This window comes from Varanus komodoensis, unplaced genomic scaffold, assembly GCF_004798865.1.
Source record: "Varanus komodoensis strain SLA01 unplaced genomic scaffold, ASM479886v1 scaffold4, whole genome shotgun sequence".
Classification (NCBI taxonomy): domain Eukaryota; kingdom Metazoa; phylum Chordata; class Lepidosauria; order Squamata; family Varanidae; genus Varanus; species Varanus komodoensis.
In genome coordinates, this window is record NW_025335941.1 from 2503463 (window position 1) to 2527609 (window position 24147).

General features: G+C 38.3%; 1 protein-coding gene across 3 annotated transcripts in view; it reads left to right on the plus strand.

Moving 5' to 3' along the window:
• Positions 1-24147, plus strand: part of POLA1 (DNA polymerase alpha 1, catalytic subunit) — a 217588-nt gene that overhangs the window by 73156 nt on the left and 120285 nt on the right. For 2 of the 3 annotated variants that reach the window (XM_044441804.1, XM_044441805.1), the window contains exons 31-34: positions 3937-4068; positions 4302-4476; positions 9432-9613; positions 11051-11176. In XM_044441804.1, coding sequence (XP_044297739.1) covers positions 3937-4068; positions 4302-4476; positions 9432-9613; positions 11051-11176 — 615 coding nt within the window. Of the gene's footprint in view, positions 1-3936; positions 4069-4301; positions 4477-9431; positions 9614-11050; positions 11177-11716; positions 13424-24147 lie in introns of those variants that run through there. The other variant, XM_044441806.1, reaches the window with a different exon arrangement.

The window sequence follows — 24147 nt, forward strand, 5'->3', positions numbered from 1 at the left end:
TTATCTAGCCACCTCATTCTCTGCTGTCCCCTTCTTCATTTGCCATCTATTGTTCCCAGCATTAAGCTCTTCTCCAGGGAGTCCTTCCTTCTCATTAGGTGGCTAAAGTATTTGAGTGTCATCTTCAGTATCTGGCCTTCTAAAGAGTTGATCTCCTCTAGGACTCACTGGTTTGATAACCTTGCAGTCCAAGGGACTCACAGGAGTCTTCTCCAGCACCACAATTCAAAGGCCTCAATTCTTTGACACTCAGCCTTCCTTATTGTCCAGCTTTCACAGCCATACATTGCAACTGGGAAAACCATAGCCTTGACTATACGCACTTGTTGGCAGGGTGATGTCTCTGCTTTTTAGTGTGCTGTCTAGATTTGCTATAGCTTTCCTCCCCAGGAACAAGCGTCTTTTAATTTCTTGGCTACAGTCCCTGTCTGCAGTGATTCTGGAGCCCAGGGAAATAAAATCTGTCACTACCTCCATTTCCTCCCCATCTATTTGCCAGGAAGTGAGAGGACTGGATGCCATGATCTTAGTTTTCTTAATGTTGAGTTTCAAGCCAACTTTTGCACTCTCCTCCTTCACCCGCATCAAGAGGCTCTTTAGTTCCTCTTCACTTTCTGCCATGAGAGTGGTATCATCTGAATATCTGAGGTTGTTGATATTTGTCCCAGCAATCTTAATTCTAACTTGTGATTCATCTAGCTCCCACCTTTTCTCAGCTATTTGTAAAGCTTCCTCAGACAGCCATTTTTCATTCTTGGGTTTCTTATTCTTTGGGATGGTTTTAGTTGCTATCTCTTGTACAATGTTGCGAACTTCCATCCATAGTTCTTCAGGCACTCTGTCTGAATCCCTGGTAACACATTTAAAATGGTCTTACATTAGGTTCTGTCTTCCAGTTTTGATTTTTTTAAAGCTTGCCTAATGCCAAAGGCTCTAATACTGAATAGCATATTGAATAGCAATCAGAGTGGGTTTTAATTTACGTTACCAATTTTGAGGTTGCTTTCCTCTGTGTTTTACATAGGATAGAGGACCATGGTTTCTAATATTTTGAAGAAAATGAATTGCCAGCTATTAGCTATTTAATTGCTATGCCATCCAATAGCCAAAGCTGTCAAAGCAATTCATAACACAAAAGACAATAATAAAAATAGATGATGGTGATAAGAGAGCCAATGTGTGGTATAATGAATGGAAGTGGACTAAGGACTAAAACTAGGACTCAGGCAATCTGGTTTCTCATCCCCACTCAGCCATGGCTCTCACTGGATGGCTTTGGGCCAGTCACAGACCCTCAGCCCAACCTACCTCACAGGGGATGAGTTTGAGAGGAGGAGGAGAATTATGTAAGCCGCCGCGAGTTCCATAGAAGTTAAAAAGGTGAGATGTAAATTTAGTCAAAATACAAATACAAGAAAACACAGGACAGATTTCCAACATACAAATTTAAAGCAGTTTAACCAACTGAGGCAATTTCAATAAACTGGACCTGTTTTAAGAAGTGACATTTGCTATCATACTCCAGAGTGAGTGTGGAGAACTTCTGATTTCATCTACCTACTCCTCTTCTTCAGTCTTCTCTTTTTAGCTCTTTGAGGGTTCCAGCTGCTCCCTCTGTGGTTTCTAACACCTTGGAAGAAGGACAGACTCTTTTTGGGAGAACACTTTGGCTCTTTTCCACACCTCAGTTCCTTCTTTATAGTGGACTGAGACGTCCAGCTGGAGCTGTGTGTTCCCGTCCCATTGTACAGGCTTTCTCAGGATTTGGTCTGCTCTATCCATGTGACCCTTCATTTTTCACAACTGTAATTTCCTTCCCATGGAAATGGACTCACGCACAAGTGAGTGACTGCATCACCATTTTGTGTAGATCTGTTAACATGATGTGCACACTGCACTTTCTCTTCATGGGTAAGGTGCTGGCAAGGTACAGGTGGGAGATACTTACCTTTGCTACCTACCAACATCTGTCTTTGTCCAGGGGTGTTAGAACTCGAATTGTATTTCCCTTGGGAATGTACTCTATAGTGCCTGTCAATGACAGTGCCTATATTCTTTGTAGTAGAGGGAGCTTCCATAATATCACACTGCATCATGGTGGGTGGTCCCAAAGCAAAGGAAGCTTTTCTTAGTGCTGCAGGAAAACCTGTGGGACTGCTTGTATAAATATAAAATAGATAATAGGGCATTCTTCCCAGATGTAGAACAGACAGCTTGCAGTGGCAACAGCAAAAGACTCTCAGTGTTTACTGTAGTGTTGAGCACCTCCATACAGAGCAGCTTTGGTGGTGCGGCAACTTAAGAGAGAGGCAGTTGGGAGCAATGCTGGTTTGGGATACTTAGAACTGGTGAGTGCACAGGGCATGGTTGAATCCTGCCATCATCCTCTCAATGGACAACTGTTTGATGTGCCTGGATTCAAGGAGGCATTCTTTGGGGACTTTTTCAGATGGTGTCCTGGCTGTTTCAAGATATTGCAAAGTAATCTCACTGTCAGAGGTATTAACTGGGAGTAACATCTCTCCTGTCAAGCAGGATAGGTGCCGGCTCATTATAAAATGGCACGGCATGTGACTCTGTGCCAAAGCACATTGGTTTGTGATGGTGTCTTTAAATCTCTTCTTGCATGTGTGTGAAGTCCCCATGTGTCATCTGCTCAGGAAAGCAGGGTAACAAGTACTTGCATGTGCAGATTTCAAAATTCAGAGTGCATGTGCAGAATTTCACAGTTCCTGCAGCTTTGTCCCACAGATGGTTAAATACTCTGGCTTCTTCACCAGACCAGAACTTAGTACATGTTCTTTGGCCTTGTTATTCTTAGGCAAACTGTGCCCCATAGTGTGCCACTGGTAGCAGTACATCCATTTTCTATAGTGGTTGTGTGAGGGGAATGCGAGCAGAAGAAAACAGTGAAGCAGAGTAATCCTCCTTCCCTTCCATTCTGGGCATTTTCCCTAGCTTTTGCATGTATGTTTGTGCTGCAATAACTAAAAGTATTTTCAGTTTAGTCTGTTAGCTAATGGTGCCCTGCAGTGGGGCTGGTATTAGCTTATCATTTTCTAGGGGGACAAGATGGATCTAGAAAAATGCCAAGTAGAGGAGCACATGGCAAACACCCTGCAGAAGTAGAGAGGTACTTCTAGACTTGCAGATTTTGTTTTGATATAGAGCAGAGTCTCCTTCAAGGACATTCACACAAGATAAGACTAACTGGGAAAACAGGCCATCTAAGGAAGTGCTAAACTGTATGATGGAGGGAAGGGAGAGAGTGAAAACAGAACTGGACTGTCAAAGGGCCAAGATTGGGAATAAAAATAACCAGGTCAATGTGTAACCTGTGAGAGACAAATTAAGGTCTTGTTGGAAATATCTGCATGTGTTTTAGGGTTTATGTACTGTACAAACCCTGATTCACCACATGGGATGGTGGTTGAAGAATAACAGAAGAGTAAAAATAACCTGCTGAGGCAAATGGTATCAGTGAAAGCTGGGGTGCAGGGAGAACAACAAAAGACTGAATTCTCAAGCAGGCAGGAAAAACAAGCAAAGCCTATGATGAAGTGCAGGTGAAGCTGGAGCATAGAGGGAGGAACGTTGGGGGGGGGGGGTTTGCTGTTTTTGCTGGGTGGCTCTGAAGCCCTGTCCAACCTGCTGCACCAAAGTCACATCACCAGGTGATGTCATGTCATGCTATCCTGAACAACCCAACAACAAGCCATGGATTCTAAGGGCGACTTACGCATGGTTAACAAACCATGCCGAATAATCCGTGTCAGGTTTAGATATCACAATAAGCCACACAGACACAAGCAAGACTCACAGTCCATTGTGGCATATTGTGACATGCAAATCCAGTCAATATGATTGGGTATTATAATGCTGCAGTAATTCATTCAGCATGTTCAGTAAAAAGATTTCCTTTTCTCTGATTTATAGGCATTAACAAAGGATCCACAAGATTACCCAGACAAAAAAAGCTTACCTCATGTTCATGTTGCACTGTGGATAAATTCTCAAGAGGGCAAAAAGATGAAAGCTGGGGATACTGTGTCATATGTTATCTGTCAGGTAAAGTATTCAGTTTTTTTTTTTCAGTTATACCTTTTGTTTTCTATCCTTAAGAACAAAAATCTAAAGCAATTTTAATGTAGTAAATTTTTGCTTATGAGTATAGTGTGTAAATAAATACTGTAGGAAATATAGTGCATCCACAGTAATAACTTACATGTATTTCTTTAGAAGAAGAAAAATAAGCTTCCATACCCGTTGTTAATGCTATCTTTTATCTTTTTTTGGTATAGGACGGTTCAAATCTGAGTGCCAGCCAGAGAGCATATGCTCCTGAACAACTGAAAAAACAAGCAAATCTTGTTATTGATACTCAGTACTATCTGTCACAACAGATTCATCCAGTAGTTGCTCGTATTTGTGAACCCATAGATGGAATTGATTCAGTTCTTATTGCAGCATGGCTTGGTAAGTATAGAGGCTGGTATTCATTTTTGTATTAATTATTAAGAACTAATACTTTTTTGACAGATAGACCCTGGAGTAGTCATCGTCAAATCATAGATTCATGATTGCAAGGACCCATGTAGGCCATCAAGTCCAACTTTCCACTCAGTGTTCATGGAAGCTATCAGTAAAATGGAAAAATATGAAAAACCAGTAAAAAATAATTTTGCTTTGGACCAAGTACAGCTTTGGACTTTTCACAAGGATAGTGCTGGTGAGACTTGTCTTATTACTCGTGAGGATAGCTGCTAGCCCAAATGAGATAGAGTAACTCCATAAGAGATTTACAAGAGCGAAGCAGGACATTTTTGAGGGCTTTCATTCATAGGGTCACTGTAAGACAAAGACAACTTGATGGCACATAACAACAAATACCTGCTAATACCCCTGTAGTCTCCTTCAGGAAGGAGTTAATCCATTTCGTCATCTTAAGAAGACACTGCCACACAGTGGGGGAGAAGGGATGTATTGAATTATGACCCTCCACCTATTAATCTTCCCCTGCTTCAAACTATTCTATTGCAAAGCCATGCATTGACTTGGGAAGTCTGCCCCTAGTGACTGAAAATGTTATTGCAGCGTTCAATCACGTGGGCATTTTTAAATGTAATCAATATTCTTAAGTTTAAAAGATGAAATAAACCCAAGATTCACCTCTCCAGGGTACACACATGGGTAATCCCGAAGTATACACATCAAGTTTGAGGTGCCTAATGTTAGAGCTCTAACACTGAGAGATGAATGGACAGATATTCACCCTCTTTTATTATTAGTGAATGAACCTAGTTTTATCTGAGCTGATAAAAGCCCTTATGCTGATACAGTGAAAGCTGCAAGCAAACTTACACAGCTGTCTGAGCTGGGCACATTGTGATGGCCTTGTCTAAGTCAAGGCATGCCCACTGGTACCCCTATGAATGGCGCTTTCCATCCTGTACCACTGTTGTCCCCTAATGGAGCAGCCTGCTGATTAAGTTACCATGATGGGGGGTTGCCCTACAGTAATGGAGAGGAGAGTCGTTTAACTCTGTCATTCATGTAAGTTGAAGTAGCCTTGGTTGATAGAGTAAAGAGTGTACAGGGACTTAACGTAGCTGTCAGAGTGGGACACATAGTGCCTTCCCTGTTACTATTATCAGGAGTGCAGTTTGACTCACTTGCTTAAGCAAGTAAGTATACTATGCATCTTAAATATTCTTTTCCACTTGTCTGAAGTGAATATGAAAAATTCAGTGGATTATTTTGCTTTAGAGAACGGTTTTCAGTTTAGAATATTCTTGTTGCCTAAGCCTGGTGTTGCAGGACAGACTACAACATCTGTTGAAACCATTTGCCTAATCACTTTGTATATTCTGGTCATTAAGACACAGTAGCCTTGTTCAAAAATAATAGTCAACTAGAACTCAAAACTTTATCTGAATCAGCTCACTGTGATCAGAATATATAAAGGTATTAAAATCAACGCACCTAAACCATGGCTTAGTATTTATAAGAATAAGCTGAACCTTGGGCATCCATGCTCCTCACCCCTCCTCTCAGGTTGCTCCTCTTTTGCTGTATCACCCATACTTGTACAAACTGCTGCTAATCTTAATTTGTCAGTTAGCTGGCTCACACAATCATTGTTGGCTAAAAAAGTAACAGTGACTTGTTTAAATCATGCCATGTACCAGGCACAATTTGCATAATCACCTACCCTGCCACAGCTTGTCATGTGGCTTTACTTGTTTGAGGAGGAAACAATTCTCAAATAAACTTGTTTAGCTTACAGTGATTGTTTGAACTAGGTCTATATGGCAATGAATCAAGATCATATTTGGACCCTGGAGTAGTGACAGAGTGCTTCTTTCAGAGGTTGGCATTCTCTGGAGCTTTTCATTTCAGAAAAGCTATGCAACTTTGAATCTTGAATTTCAGCCAAATAAATGAAACCAACTTTATTTCCACTATCTAAATTCTTATAGTTAGCTTTTAAGTTTGCATATTTATATAGCTAGTGAAAAAATGATTCTAGAGCTGATTTTGGGGGACCTAAGTAATCAGTGTTTATTAAACAGAGCACTGAAATACAATCTAAAAAGATTTAGATTTGAAACCTCTAGGTGGCAGCACTATACACTAGTTTTCTTTTATTTCTCAAAAGCTTTCATGAATTAAGCTGCAAGGTGAGATTAATTTTTGAACTTGCATAACTCTCAAGTTAGACCAAAGTCGATCTATATTTGTGGGGGGGGGCTGCTTATTAAAATAAATACATTTGGAATACATCTAATTATCCTGTGAGCTGAGACTTTTCTGCTAGGAAATGTTATGTACAAAATGTTGTTGCAAAACTTTAATAAACATAATAACTAGGTCAATTATAACATGTATTACATAATGGTAGAAACTTTATTTTTTACTTTTTCCCAAAGGCTTGATCAAATTATGATTAAATTATGGTATAATTGCTGTTAATGGAATGTAATGTTTTTAAAATGGGATATGAGTTATAAGCTAAGTTTTTAAAATATATTTAATGTGGAGAATCAGAACTCAGTTAATTGTATAAAGCCCATCTGTGAGAAAATAACACGTATTTAATTTTGGGGGTGGGGTATACTCATAACCAAGAGAGGTTAAACAAGACTTTGGGGACATTGCTTTCATAAGTATGCATAATATGTTTAAAATGTGTTTTATCAAGCTACTTTTACTGCTGCAAAATGTGTAAATTATTATTCAGAACTTTAACTGAATCAGGTAATAGTCTATGAAACAAAATGCAGTGTTGTTCATGAAGATATTTAGTTGAAATTGTGCTCTTAGTTGGATTGCCTTATTGCCGGTTTAAATATGTTAAATGCATTACTGAATCAGGACCACAGTTGCTTGGGTTATTTCCAGACAAAATAATTATTAATGCTAAAGTGAAAGCTAGTGCAAATTACTATTGATGGAGCCCCACTGGTATCAGTACAGCTCTAGTGTTCAAGTCTGTATCTAATCTTCTTGCTAACAGAGAAAGAAGGCTTACCTTTAGCTCTGTTTATTTCCAGTGCCAGTTATTTGCTTTTTGAAATTTAGCACTGCTGCATAGCATAATAAAGTATAATAACCTTACAGTGTTGTTCAGTATTATTTAAACAGCATTACAGGTGAACATGTATTATTCAATTGAAATGTTATTTCTTTAATAGCTCAAGAAGTCAAACCTGGATTTTTAGACCAAATTAGGACGTTAACCTTTTGCAAATGATAAAGAGTATATTGCAAGTATTTACATGGTGCAGCAGGAAGAAAGGAAAAACAAAACAACTCAGAATTACTTTTTAAATATAGTGCAAGATTTTTTAGAACTGATGTAATATGACAGATTTTTTCAATAACTTTTAATCTAGCACCCTTCTGCTATAGTGTTTTTTCATAAATTTATTCTATTAAAATGTTTTGTGTCATAAATAGTTGATAATTTCTAGCCATTTACTAAAAACACTTATGTTCAAGAGTTCAGATTAAATAATATTTTTTAATGACAATGACCTTCTCAAGCATTAAGTAGCTAAAATTGGTACGAGTAAAATAGGTATCAGTTCTCGAGACTTCAGCCTATCAACCACTCCAGAATAGTATCAGAAGTCATAGTGATATGTTTGGAGAGTGCTTTAGAACTGTTCCAGTAATGGTAGTTTGTGTCCTGCAGTCATGATTAACATATCAAGTAGTTGTTGTTGAATGCTGTACACTCATGTTAAGAAAGGTGAGATGTTTAAATATGGTTTCACCAATTTATGTTTCTGAACTGGTAACTAGAATTAATTTTATCAAACCCCAAGAGTCACCTGAGTAACTGAATTAAACTAAATTAGATATCTTATTGAATTGGCTAGTTTGATCAAGGGTGTGCTGTGCTTGCAGATTAATGTTGCTTACAAGGTAAAAATCATTTCATACCTTTTATTTAGAATGAAAAATGTAAACTTCAGTGTTTACTGTTCCAAATGGAATGGTTTTAAAGAAAACATATTACCAACCCTCTGAGGTGAACATTTTGCAAGTTGATTTCTTTGTCCTGAAAATGCTGTTTGTGCTGCCTAATAATTCTGACACCCAACCAAATTATTTTGCTGTATGAAATTCTATTAAAATAATAATCTTAATCTGATAGCTTTAAGCAGCTGTTTAAAATATATCTCTGAATGCAAGACACAATAGTATAGTAAATAATTTTTCTGTGTGTGTATGTGCATGTGTGCGTGCACTCATGGCTCAGCTTATGTTTGAGTTGCTAATATTTCTTAAACTTTCTGGCTTCTGGTAACCAGATCTACTTCTTTTCTCCAATTCGGACTTTTTAAGTGCTGCTGTTGAATTTTAACGACTGCATTAGATTGAAACCTACATGCTGTTAACCACTGAGCCAAAATGAAATCGACCACTACATTGAAGTCTGAGTTGGCAGTTGTGTATAGTCTTGAAGGAGTGGGTAATAGGAGTACAACCAGGTTTCTTTTAATGGGATTTTTATATTCACTATCTCATTTTAATGATACCATTCTGGCTTAAAGACTTTCCTAATAAAGATGCACAATTTTATTCAAATATTCTCTGTGTAACTTAAGAAAGTAGCAATAAAGCTGTTCTCTAGGAGTAGAATCTTCATAAACAAAACGTTCTCCTGCATGCTCCCCATGATAGATAATGCATTGTGCTTGTTTTATTTATAAAGCAATTTTGTGTGAAAAGATAAGTAATTTCTTCATGTTACTCACATTTTCATCTTAGGTTAAAAATGGGAAAATTTATTTATTTTTTTAAAACACCTCTTCCTAAGAATTCAGTTTTACTTTGGATTTTACGACTCTCATTTGAAGCTGATGTATCAACTTAGATGAATTGTTTTCTTTGGACTTTGAATTTATATTTGTTATTAATAGGGCTGGATCCCTCACAGTTCAAAGTCTGTCACCATTATCATAAAGATGAGGAGAATGATGATTTGCTTGGTGGCCCAGTTCAGCTCACTGATGAAGAAAAATATAAAGACTGTGAAAAATTCCAGTTTGCCTGCCCGAAATGTGGGACAGAGAAAATTTATGACAATGTGTTTGATCATTCGGTCAGTATTTGGGTCTTGTGCTTGGAAAAGAGATCCTTTATTTATGGGATGCTATAGTGGAGGAAAGAACCAGTTCTATTTATGTCTCTGTAAGAAGCATTTCTATATATTGATGTCAAATGCACTTTAGGGTACTGTTTTCAAAAAAGATTTGTCATGCTTTTGGTATCACTATTCTGATTTTTTCAGACTTTTCCATGTATTTTTCATCTTTGAACCGCTCATTTAATAAAGCCTGTTCAGTGACATTTTATTTCCCTAAATCAAAGTAATTGGAGAAGAGCATTTTTGTTTTATTTTGTACTTTTACACACCCTCCCTGTTTTATATAGAAGCTTCCTCTGTGTTATCTCTCCTGCTGTCTTTGTACATCAGACATAAAAAGTCATCGGGTACATTCCTACAGAGAAGTGCTGCCAAAAAATGTATCTGTGACCTTGGATCAGAACTTGAAATAGAGCCAACTATTTAACTCTATTGCAATGTTATGCATGTACTAGTTATTGGCAAATTAGCAGGCTGTGGAGTACTGAAAACCTTGAAAGTTAAAGCAAATGAATTCTTTATCTAAATTAAAAGTAATTATTTTAAGTTAATTTGGACAAACAGCAGATGTTCTGTGTTCTTAGAATCAAAACAAAGCGGTTTTTGGAAGCAAGTAAGAGGAAAAGGCAGGCACAGAGCAGCAATACTTGCTAAATCCTTGACTTTGTTTCATTACAGCTGTAAATAAGATAGTTAATTGCATGGAGGCTTGACAAGTTACAGATGGGCTAAGTATAAGAAGAACGGATGTCAAGCTCTGCAATCTCTTCCACCTGGAATTGCTTAATATTGTTAGTGTGGGGATAGTGTTTTTGGCTCACAAAAGTACAGATTTTTAAGCAGTGATAGAAACATGGTGTGAAATTCTGCTGCTCTCCAGTGCAGTTTAAAAAAATAATTTTGTCTGTGTATAGATAGACGAAAAATGTGTTTGGTTATACAATTTGTAAATCTTCCAGTATGGTATTCTGGCTGTTCATTCTAGTGTGCTACATAAGAACTTTGAACCTATGCAGTTAAAATTACAATAAAAATACTAAGACAAAAAGATCATTTTGTCTTATGCTAGCACAAGTTCTGTTGTACTAGCATATGGGCTTTCTACTGCTATGACAATAGTGCTCATTTGTGCTTCTTTTTTTGTGGGGGGGGGTGGAAATGTCATCATGCAAGCTAATCTGTGGCCGTTAAAGTAGAGGTTCCTTAAACTATCACAAAATAATTTTCATTAGCACACTGACATAATAGAATACCCATTCTTAAATAGATTTCTTGCATATGATTTCCTGCACAATTATCAATGAATGTTTTATTGTGGTCACAGATCAGTATTGCAAAGTTGTCCATACATGTGCCCAAGATGTTGACTTTTTTGGTCTTTTATTTCTTTAGGGTGGGATGATTGAAGCCAGTTTGCAACCTTGTAGCAAATGCCATGAAAACCTTTCAGATTATCTCATGCAAATTAACAACAAGCTAATCTTGGATATAAGAAACTATATTAAGAAGTACTACAGCGTGAGTAACTTTGTTCTTAATTTATACTTATTCATTTATATGAACAACAACTTTTCCAATCCTGATCCTTATCCTTTGTAAGTGAACAGCTCAATACAGAATTTGGTCCTGCCTGTGTGTCCCATCTTGTCTCTCCTCTTCCAGTTTCAACTTCAGGGTAGATACCCTGGTTCCTTATATCACAGCGAGCTCCAAGGACTGAACCAGGGTGGTGGTTTAAGGACTTACTGGAAACCAAAGTATTAACCAACCAGGTTCTGATCCTAATTTTATATTCTTGTTTATTACAAACTCTTAACCTACACTGTTGATGTTACAGAAAGCTGTGGTTTAAGAAAGCAGGATATCTTTATTGTATCCAAGTGTACAAGAGGGTGTTGATGAGGGGTGAGCATGATGGTGTACAGCTTATACTTGGTCAGATGGTAGACTGAAACTCTGACATCTGAGCTAGGCCTAATCATTTTCTATAATGCTATTTTCTGTACTTTACATACAAGGGACTCTTTGCTGTTATAATATGATTTTTTTTCATTTAAGGAATACCTTAAACTGGCCAACCCCACCCTGAGACCACAACTCCCCACATGTCTGATCTGGATGGTACTGAAGGGAACTGAAGTCCAAAAGTTCTGGAGAGTACCCATCGGGGAAGGCTGCCTTCAGCATTTTCTTGCATAAAACTGATATTGGCAATCTTAATTTAGGTGTAGGCAATCTGGGCTCTCCAGAGGTTTTTTTGACTACAGCTTTCGTAATCCCTAGATAGCATGGTCAGTGGTCAGAATTAAGGAACTGTAGTCTAAAACATCTGGAGAGTGCCAGTTTGCCTACAAGTGGATACAAATGCCACTACTTAATGTATGGTTTGTGTTACGAGTGATACAGGCTATCCTTGTTGCTCAAAAGTATTTTTCGTCTATATGTTTGTCTGTATGTGTGAAAGCACTTATACCCTCCTCTTCAGCTCTGAAAAGCTGAAGCTAAAAAGATTAATAACAAGACAATAGCCTCTCTCAGGCTTGCATCTAAAATAATACACAGAAGGAAAATGAATTAAGATGCAGGTAGGAGAAAATAAAGTCAGACATTAACTATTAAGATGTACTGTTCTTATCTGCTTTTTCTGGCAGGGTGGGATGAAACAAGTTTCCAGCAAATGTTCCTTCTCTCACCAGTGTATAGGTCTAGTCTGTGCTTCCTTCGCCATGTTTTAATTGTTTGCTTTGATTGGTCCCCACCCCCACACACACATCAGAGCCAGTGGGACCAGTTTTCCACTGGTCATGGGTCCCCTGGCAATGGCAGAGACTGCTGTGCTCCACTTCTGCCATTCTAATGCAACTCAGCTGTTGGACCTGGTCAGACTATAGACAGATGTAAAATTACAGCATTTACTCTGAGCATTAAATTTTTGTAATCATTGAAAAAGAATGACTACATGGGAAAAGTTGGCTACATAAAGATTAATTCAATTTTTTCCTTCAATTGTGCAGGATAAAGAATTCCGTAAAAACTTTAACACTGAAATTGGGCTTACTAATCCAGTACGTATCTTGGCAAAGGTCAAGGAAAATAATTTTACTGCTAAATATTTGTATCCTGGTATAATGCATCATCCTTTACCTACTTTTATCCAAGTAGAAATCATCTGCAACCACGTTAACAGAAAGCTTTCACAAGATTTTTACATCTGTCTGGAAGTTCACTAAAATTCTAAGATTTTAGGGTACCCAAACTACACTGAGATTTTGTAGAAGTATAATGTAGTTTGTCCAAACTTTAAAATAGTGTCAGTGTGTCAGCACTGGATGTTAGGTCAAGCCTAGAAGATTCAGAAAATTTAGGATATTTTCCAATGCAAGTTTAAGCAAAAACAAAATCCCACAACTCCCTGCATTGCCCACATTCCACGGATGTCTGAACAATGTTGGAAGTTGCACCCTTTGTCAAATATAAAGTTATATTGGAACTATTTGCATGGGTAGGAAAACACTTAAAAGAGATTGTGGCAACTGAAGTTCAGGTGATACTTAAATCATTATACTTAAATCTTTCACGTAGGAGAAAAAAGAAATAGGCAATAATTTGGTCCTCTTCTCTTCCTTGGCAGCATATTAACACAAGATGTGAAAGATATTACTACATATTTTGAGCATCTCTTTTTATTCTTAAAATAGTGAGTTAAAGTTTAGTGGTATTGTACTAAAGGTATTAACATAGGCGTAGTAACTGCCAGGCATATAGGATCAGTGCATGAGTTATATGTATTTATGACAGTATGCTTTTACATGAAGCAACGGTTTAATGTCACACTTTCTGAGGGTCAGTTTGGTTTAGTGATAGTACCAGAGAAAAGAAGCATTTGTTGATTTTCATAGAACATCATTGAACTCAGCCATTTCACTTGGTTATCCATGGTTATTGAATTGTATTTGTACTAGTTCAGACAGATTTGGGGAAAAGAATATCTTAAGTTCAGCATTGGTTTTACTCCTGGTTTTGTAATGCATCTTTCAGTGATAGTTAAGTTTAGGATCACTTCTTGAAGGTTAAGTATTTCAAGTTTTAATTGCAACAACTCAATATAATTAAGGAGATTTACAAAAAGAAGGCCCTCTATTTTGCTCAATACTACATTTGCATGTTCTACATTAATAGTGATATTGGCTCGTTCTTTGAAAATTATTCATGAAAAATGTTTATTTTGAAGCTATCAGAACAGAACTTTAATTACTGTGATTTTGTCATTCTAATGCCAAGCCTATGAATGGCTAGATATGTGTTCTGGCTAGATAAGACAGTGTTGCTTATACTGTAACAAATATAAACATTTGCAGAACAACATGTTAAGCAGTTTTTGCTCAGTGCAGTTCCTTAACAACTAGTATTCAAGAATAGGCAGATTGCAAGTTTGTGATTGATTTAGCTAACATAATCACCAACAAAACAATAAATATTTAGTATTGTTAGTCCATGCTAGTGTCCCTAGTGACATAGTAGCATTGTCTGAGGAATATTCACCTCAATATTTTTGAAATGATTTCCTCAAGAATGAGATGACTTCAGAGTTATACTGCAAAGGTAGGCATGTTTAACAAGAAGTGGCTTTGCATTCAGTGGGGCTTACTTCCAGGTATGTGTGCTTAGCATTGCAGCCTTTTCTAGGGCTGGTTTGTTATCTTTACCAATTGCTGTTAGTTTATAGGTCTTGAGTAGAGACCGTTTTAAGTAGTGGTATTCAGTTTCTATGTAATGAAGTGAGTAAATTTGGTGAGAAGAATTCGGCTCTCTGCTTTTCTCCCATTATTCCCTCCTTTTTCTCAGCTTTGTCTCATCCAGTCTGGTTTCCCTGAGGCTATTACCTTGTTCACTTACTTTTCCCACTACTAACTCTTGTCTTTCTCCTTTGCTTACCTCAGTGCTTCTGCATCTTTCCACTTAAGCCTCCTTGGCTGCCCATACAGCTATTTTACCTAGCTGCTTTATGAAGCTTTTCCCAAGTCAACTGAGCACTCACTTCTTCCAGAAAAACGTACAAATATCATTGTTGCCAGTTCTGTCACATAAATGCCTGCTTTTTCTTTCTTTCTCACTACAAAAAAATGTAACCCATGTTTGGTAGATAGGTTTGTATGATCACTGCAGTTTACTGTTGCCTATTTAAACCATGCTGCTTTTCAGTGTGTACTGGCAGCCATTTTGAATATTCAACAGCCAATCAGGGTTTGGCATAGTGTGTTGTGTTGAGTTGGTTTTCATTACTTGAATTTGTTGTAACCTGTAATTCACCATGCCTTATATAAAGTATGGCAGGCTGGGATAGCAGTGCGAATCCCTGAGAATAAGTCACAATTGATGGATAGCATATTCATTACTCCTGATAGTTGATCACCTGCTTGGTAGCTTACTGTGGCTTTTTTCTCCTTCAGCTCCTCGCAGTCCTTGCAGCCAGCATGTACCCCATGGGCCCCTGCAGTAGTAATCCTCATGTCCTTTTTCCCAATGTTAGAACCCTTTCTGCAAATGGTTTGCTGAGGTTGTTTGCACATGGGCAAAACTTCAGATTGCTGAAGGGGTTTAAGGTTCTGAACTGTTATGAACATATCACCCAAGATTTTAAACAATATTTTAGCAAGTGTGCAGCACCAAGAGACTAGTGATCCTCAGTTGCATAACCATCCCCCCACATCAATGCCCTTGGCAATTTCATCCTCCACTTTGACAGTTCTGCTGCCAGTGAACACTTTTAAAAAAAGGTTGCTTCACATCACACTAAAGTAATAACACCGGCTCCCTAAAGCCCCTTTTTTCCCTGTGGCTAATAGATGCTTTTGACTCCCCACCTTCATTCTTGTTGCTTCCCTCCATTGGTATCTGTTGTTAGCTTTTAGGTAAACATAAAGGCTACACAGTAATAAATGGGATTGCTTAACATGTCAGTGTATAGGCAGAGCCAGAACTGAGTAGAAGCACAAATTTCAGAACAAATCTGCAAAAGAACAGTGATTAAGCGGAGTGGTTATGGCATTTTAGTAGATTCATGTAAAGCTCCCCAAAATTTAAAAATATAAATAAAGTTAAATTGTCACAAATAATATTAAATATGTGCAAATCTCCCCAAGGTTAAAAAAAAGTTAGATTTGTATAAATTTTCCCAGATGTGAAAATAAAAAGTGTCACTGTCTAGGAAGGCAACAAAATGGAGGCATAAATAGACAAGTATCATTTCAACGGAGAGTGGTATCAAACACAAGGAGAAGCCAAGTTTTCACCCCTTTTGCCAAACGGCTTTCTCTGTTTTCAACAACCCATGTGGAAGAGAATTTTTGCCAGGCTTTGGATATCACAACCAGCTACCATAAGAAAAAGTCACCCTAAACGATGCCAGTATAAGCCATGGTTCCCCACTTGGGGAAGGGGTGGGGAAAATGATAGAAAAGCTGTGCTTTTCAACCTTCAGTGGCATAATGGGGGAAGCAGGTCTCTGTAACAAAGTGCCAGAGGCTGTATAAACAACAGTATGTACATCTTGACTACTCAACTTGACTAAATCACCTTGCAGGGGATGTCATATCATGCCAGATTTCCACAGGGATCCATCTTTCTGTGACATACATGAATCCAGGTGGCAGGGATTGTTTGAAGGTTTGACAAACCTCATATAATTGTAAAACAAGCCATGAGTTATTTCAGACTTGTCTACCCTTCAAATAGTGCCTGCTGCCTGGGTTTGCGTGACCTGACAATTATTGTGAACTGCTCAGACTGTTTTGGCTATTGGGCAGTATAGAAATAAAATACAAACACATAAATACAAGCCACAGAAAACTGAGCACCCAGCTGCAAAAATGGCTCAACACAACAACCCTCCCAGGTAAACTAAACTATAGTTGGCTAGTGTTGTCATAAATCTGCAGGGGAGAACACCTAATATCTCTTCAGATGGGAAGGGTGAAAGAACTACTATTAATACGCTGCTATGGTGAAACATCTAGCTGTAAAAACAGTAGCTGGGTATAATCAGCCTCATATTTTAAAGAGAATCAGAGTAAAGGTGGAGAGAGAGGCTGGTTAGTGAGGGAGAAGCAGGCATTAAAGACAACCTCCCATCCCAGCTATCTCACTGTGTTCTACCTCTGGAAGAGAACATGTGGGGATGTGAAAAAATGGGAAGTGCAGAGAGGCTTATACCAGTAGCCAGTCAAAGGGGTAGGCAGTCATCACCAGATTTTTCAAAATTGTAGTGCTAAGTTAAAGCTCCTGTAAGTATTCCACAAAGTTGAAGTAGTGATAGCCTTAGCTTTTTTAACCTTTTGATCTCAATCTCTCACCCTTTCTTACTGCCCCCATGTATATTGTTATATCTTGAGTTTCATATAAGGAACTAAGTGCTCCCTAGATTTTATATTCACCAGTCCCTGCAAAATAGATAAGGCTGAGAGCTGGTGACTTGCCCAAAGTCATCTAGTGAGCTTCATGTGTGAGTGGAGATTTGAACCTGAATTTTCCCTATCCTATCCAATCAGTTTATGAAATTTACGCAACACAACAAGCAACTCTGTGTGGTCACTCTGTTTTGCATCTTTTTATTATGATCTACTCTACAGACAATCAAATGGTGTCTATGTTATCATAGTTTCCATTCTCCCTGCTCATTCTTTTTGCTGTTGGCATATATTTGTTCAACCACCATGCCTGAAATTCAGTACCAAAGTGCATCATTGTTCCTTGCCTGTGTTTCCTACTACTTCCTTATTGATTTGCACTTAGAGGCTAGATGGCTTGAGTGGCTTCTGCAGCTGTTGCTTTTTCCTGGTCTTTCTATGTTAATTGCATATGACCATGGAAAATCTGGTCCTAGGTTCAGACAATATGACAAGCCATGGTGATACAGAGAAACCATAGAACTGTCATTTCTTATTGTGATTTCTAAAGACCAAACTTTAGACCATGGAGAAGTACCATGCCTGGGTTTCAGGCAACACAACAGACCAGCAATGGTAAAGAACCACCATGGATTGTCATGTTGTCTGGACTCAACCTGTATCTATGTTCTGTCTTTCTTGTACTTGAACTTCATTGTGAAGGAAACAAAGACTGAGCTGGGAGACCCCAGTGGTCAAAACACATGAAGTCCTGCTATATGTGTCTGGCTTGGAATGTTCCAGGCCCCGAAAAGGACAAGATGATAGAATTAAAACAGAATTATAAGCTTTAAAAAATAGTTATCTTTAACTTCTTCAGGGTTTTGTTTTGTCCTGATTAGGACATTATCTGTTTTCAGTTAACTTTAATTTTAATAATGTTTGTAGTTCAAATCAGAAAACAAAATGATACTCTTTTGCTGGTTAGTGTCTTGAACTAACTAGGAAAAGACATTACCAGACTCATATTAAAAGACATTGCCAGACTCAAAACAAAGGTAAGAACATAGTTCCACTGCAGAATGCCCTTCCCCGATCACATAGACACTCTTGCCTACCTGGCTTAAGAACATAAGAAAAGCCAACTGCCCAAAGGGATCCCTCAAGCAGGGTGGGTACAAGACCTCCACCTGCCCATGCTCCTCAGCAACTGATATACGCAGACATGCCACCTCTGGTAAAAGAGGTAGCACATAGCCAGCAAGGCTAGCAACCAGTGTTAGTCCGCAGAGTGGTATCTTCAGTGTGAGAGGATACATGTTCACCGTCCAAGGAATGGGTCCCTCCTAAGGGATCATTTTTCTCTTCCTCAGAACACCCTTCTTCCCTAAGGCCCTCTTTTTTTGTGAATGCAGAGGAGCTGTCACCCAGCAGTTGGGACCTTGCTTATTCGGTCCCAGAGGTCCCATCATCCAGCCTGTCTACCTCTCTTTGCTTCTCCAGGTCAGTAACCTTGACTTAAAGGGAACAAATATGTTCCCTGAGAGCCAGGCACGCATTACACTGAGCATATACTCATGACCTCTGCCCAGTTGGCTAGTAGTCATACATGTGAACACTCAGTGCAATACACTGGATAGCCCACACAGCCCTGATGGTTTTCTACTTTCATAATTGGTTTAGTTGATATAAGCAGTTTATTCACTTGAAATGCCTACTGGATTTTGGATTGTATCAAGTTTCTTTCTTTATCCTACTGGAGAGGGCAATGGGTTTACTTCTCAGCAGTTCCCTGCACCTTACTCTCCTGACTAGCAAAGAGAGCAGAGTTCTGTGTCCTGGCCTCCTCCCTCTGTTGTCAAACTTGCTTGTGGGCTGAGACACTTTGTCAGTGGGGCTGAGACACTTCATCAGTGGGGCTTATTGGAAGCCTACCTTCTAATATAGTTCTAGGTGGACTGACTAAACTGTTTCGAGAACTAATCTGTTGGAGGACCTCTTTTGAAAAGCAAAGGAGGCTGTGGTTGAACCTCTTGGGCTAACCTAGCTTTCAGTGATTGGGAATGAATAAGTGCTAACCAATGCAAACTGTTAGTTGTAACCTTTGGGAATAGTGTCCTATTCACTGGAGAGCATAACAGTGAATGTGTTGTAGTCAACAGACAGAGGGGCTGCTGTTAGAAGTCTGACCTGTTTGGTGTGTGATAGCTGGTCCCTCACACCTGGGATTCCTCTATTTCTGGGCTTTGGTTTGTGAGCTTACCTAAAAGCTTGAGCTAGCTTTCCCTGATATTTAAAAGTAGTAACACCCACTAGCTAGGCCTATACAGTGACTCCAGATAGTACAGAGATATGTATTTTCAAGGCCGAGTTTAGTCTACTGCGAATTTAGCTTAAAAGTGGACTGTAAAAGTTCCTGCTGACTTTTTCCTCTCAAAGACTGAGTTTAGTTTACTACTGGCTGTTCCCTCTGACATTTAATTTCCATTTAGAAGTATGTACAGGTTTACCCCTCTCTATTGGTTTTGGGTTAGGGTTATGATTATATTGATTAATTAATATAGATAGAAAAGAGATCAGTAAATTGTGCTTAACATCTTCTTGCCCTGCTGCTCAACTTGCTTTCATTCTGATGCTTTGTAACTAGGCTGCAACACTTTGTCAGTGGGTCCCCATGTGCTTGGTCTTGGGACATGTCCCATTTTCAAGACCAGCATATATGAACTTGTAAGCATAAATACATGACATTTCAGATCATAGAGATTTTTCAAGTTTGATATGGTGTTCAGGTCTGCGTGTATAGGAATTCTGACACACCTGTTCTGTTCAAATATTATGCCCACATGTGGCTCAGGTAGAAGCTGCTCACTTGAATATGATGAGAACATACAATCTTATTCCCTCACCAAATTTTAAGAGCGAGACTAGGGGGAAGTATTATCTAAACTGGGCCCCTCTTAGTGTGTAGTATCTGTCATGGAGATGGCAGTTGACTGAGTTACTGAAACTGCTTGGAGGATAGGTCTTCACTTTTTTCATAGTCCCAGGCAGGCCCACATATGGTTCTGCATCTGTGGAAAACAAAACCTGGAACCTTCTAAAGAAAAGGTGGGCCCCTTCTGGCCATTCAGAAGTTTTAGCCTACAACTTCCATCAGCTTTGGGCAACAAAATCATTGTAAAATAAAATATGAGTTGTAAGCCAAAACATTTGCAAGTGTGGAGAAGGGGCAGAAGGCATCATAAGTCAAAGACATGTTGATGGTACGTAACAGCAATGTTAAGCCAAAACATTGGGGTCTGGGGGCAGGGGCATAAGTTGCCTACCAATGATTTAGGCTTAAATAGTGAAAATAGTTTTGGTGGGAAGCTAACCCCAGGTCACATGCTGTGGGTCCCATCTTCCCACTCAGTTTCTTCTGGACTTTAAGCTGATGAAGAATAGTGCTGAATGAGTGGTGACTTCATTGTTAGACTGAGAGGATAACAGTTTTTTTTCCAGCCATACTCCCTTTTTACTGCAGTAGTCATTAAAAGTTGAGCCTTATGATCTGCCATATGATGATGTAGGAAAAAAGGCAAGGTTGTATTTGCTTGGAAAATTATCTTTTGGATCTTGTAACATCTTTGCTATTTTAGCATACTTACTCCATTTAAACAATAGAATATCTTATTTCTTTGGCTTCTCCAGTGATAAATTCCTTAATATTCCCTGTGCCATTCCAAATAATTTAAGCTATTCATTTTTATCCACACACATTAAGCATTTTAAAAGGCTGACATCCTAAGATTTTATTCTTTTTTTCTGTGGTTTCATTATTCTTTTGAAAGATTGATCTAGATTTTAAACAGTTTCTGCAGAAGAGCAAATAGAAAAAAAGGAGAAGAAATACTAGCTAATCTAAATTGGGGAATGAAGAAGGCTTTTTTAAGCATGAAAATTTCATCATCTTGTCAGCTGGCAGAATGCCTGCTGTGTGGATTCACAAAGGCTAAGAATTACACTTTCATGAAATTTTCCTCACTAACTGCCCTGGTTAATTTGAAAGATAACCCACTGTTCTAATTCATCCCTCAATTGGGTGGTGCAGGTTTTATCTTTGATCTGACAAAGCATTTGTGTTAATCGTTTTGGCCCTCTACTAGACACTCTTGGGATTGTGCTTTTACAATAAATGTGTCTGTGATAGCTCTTTAGTCTATTATACTTACAATAGATCCATAGAACTGGTAATTAATTCTGTACTGCTTTGGAAATGGGAAGAATAGGTGTAGCTCTGTCAAGTGCTACTGGAAGTTTGTTTAGCTGGTTCATTTTTGAAGTGTTACCCTGAGCTTTCAATGAAATATGTATGGTTTAGAGTAGTTTGTTCTGAAGTGCATGGCTGTAAGTGGGTGATCTGTATCCAGCATATACACTTCATGGCTTGTATAACTGATTCTCATGACAAAATGAGACTCATATTCCCCATTTTAAAAAAAGATGAATCAAACCATTAATTGGGGTGTGGGGAAGAAATAGAGCCACTTAGTTCAGTCTCTATCCATGGAAAAAGTACAATCATTGATATGTAACCCATATCACCGTTCATTGAGATATTAAATGCTTAAGAAAAAACTTATTTAACATACATACTCTTGAATATAAAGTACTTGATCTTGAGACTAACTACAAGTACTCATCTTGGTTTGTAGTTGCCACACGGCTATGTTATTTTTACTAGATAATCCATCCCTGTGGTATATTTTTGTGTTATGAAAAGTTTATGAACAGAACGGTAAGCATGTTTGATACATGTATTTATGAATGTGTGTTTACAACAAACAAGATTTAGGATTCAAGAGAGCCTTGAAGGGTCCAATCCTATGCATGTATAGACAGAAACTTGCTCTATAATTTCCACTATTACAGACAGCTCTAGACACCATGGCTGGCTGGAAGGATGCTGGGAAATTTAGGGCACTACTGTAACCATATTACATTGTGAAAATTCATCATCCAGTATTCATCAGAACTTCAGGCTTGTTAATTGTGGTGTAGTTATACAATTTGTGTACATTAAGATGAACTGCAGTGCATACCACCATGCCATTACTTTCCATAAGGCCATTCTTTGCTCAATCAAATGCGAATTCCAACTAGTGCAGTCTTCTTTTCTGAAAACTACAAAGGCATTAATGATCACCCACCCCCCACCCAATATTTGTCCCTAGTATCTCAGGAGTATACAAGTTTTGAAATAGGTGTTGTTCATTGTGTTTGGAGGGCTTTCAAAACCCTTTTTACTAAGCAGTTGCATTTAATCCTTTCTTGGAACAAAGTTAGGAGAGGAGCAAATAAAGGAAAAAATGCTGAAAAATTAATTTGTGAATCAATTCTCCCTTACAAAAGCATGTCCTGCTCTTTAGGCTAAAACATTTTTGTGTGTCCATCAAGCTAATAGATTTTAACTCAACAATAATACTGTGAAACAATAGCAATGTTTGAAAAAAAAGTCAGAAACAAATATAATTCCATTATAAGTCAAAAAGTTAAAGCCGTAGAAAATAAAAAGGTCTTTATCTGTGGTAAATGGTTATCAAAGTAGACCTAAGGAATGCATTTCATAAACCAGAGGCAAGAACAGAAAAAATCTCTTTCCAGTTGCCTACCGACCTTGCCCTCCATTGAGTGCTGAACAGGATTGTGTGATATTGGTAAGAATTATATAAGGATTTAAAGGAGAGTACCAGCACTTCAAATTACATCTGAAAACAGACTGTCAGTTAATTCAGCTGTTCTAGTACTGGCAATAAATGTTTCTTATTGCAGGCCCCAGTTAGCAGCCTGGCAGCTATGTTTTCACCTATGTTAAGCTCAAGTACTGTGTAGTGTTAGACTCCTATGACTGGAAATTTTTCTTAGTTGGACTTGCTGGATATGATTATCAGGGGAGTGGGTGATGTATAAGGATTAAGGAAAGAATATAACTGGATCCTCTTTAGGTGTGCAGGGATTCTTTTCAGCATGAGTTTGGCTCATTGTGTGTTTGCTAGACTCAATATTACCCCAGTTAGGGCTGGTAGGGTCCAAACAGCCTGAACTCACTGTCTTCTTGGTATTGTAAATTAGAAGGCTAAGACTTTTCAAATAGCACACTTCTAAGGCTTAGAGTATGAAAAATTTCCAATGAAGAATATTTTTATCTATTGGTAAAATACATAATCAGGTATAAATGTCCTTCTAAATATTTATATGAGGTGTTTTGAGATATATTGTTGTATTATTTGATTTTATTGCAAACATTTAGTTAACGTGCTCTAAACTTTGTACATTTGCTATGACTATAGGATAGGAATATAGATTTCATGTTAGTTTATCCCTGATCTAGTCTACCATAAGATCAATCTTAGTCAAAGATGCCTAAAAATCTTCAGGCACAAAGCGAGAACTTGCAAAAGTAAAGCTGGGTTTGTTGTTATGAAGTTAGTCATTCTTATGTCAGAACCATTTTTTTCCCCAAAGACATCAGAACACTCACTAAAGGTTGCCTGCTGGTAGTTGTCTGTTCTGTCGTTGCTAAATGGACACGCTCTAGCAATGTCCTAATTTGCACATACTTTCCTAGCTAGTACTGGTTTAATCTTTGCTAGAGGTTATAAACTACCTTCATGAAATATAACACTGTTTTTTGCAAAAGAAAACCATCTTGTGCTGCACTATTACTTCAGTTTGTACACAAAAGTGTATAATTCAAGGCGTAATCCAGACCTTCTGAACTTGCCTCGAGGCCTGATCACATGCTAATCCTGCATGTCATATGCTGTTTTTTTCATTGCAAAGATTATAGGGTGGAGTTTTTATATTCCACACGAGCTAACAAATCTGCCTTCGAACTTATTAGAATATGTAATGTGCCAGCTATTATACTTGTAGCTATGCCTTTTAGCACTCCTAGGAATGGCATCTGCCATGTGCATCCGTACAGTCCCGTGAGGTAAAGGTCTGCACACTCCATTCTCCTGAGGTGGAGGGAGGGGTCAAGCATATAACGCTATCCTTTAGCTTGCCGATCTCTCTTGGCTTCAGTGTGTATGGACTACAGAGTTATGTCCTGTTTAGGGG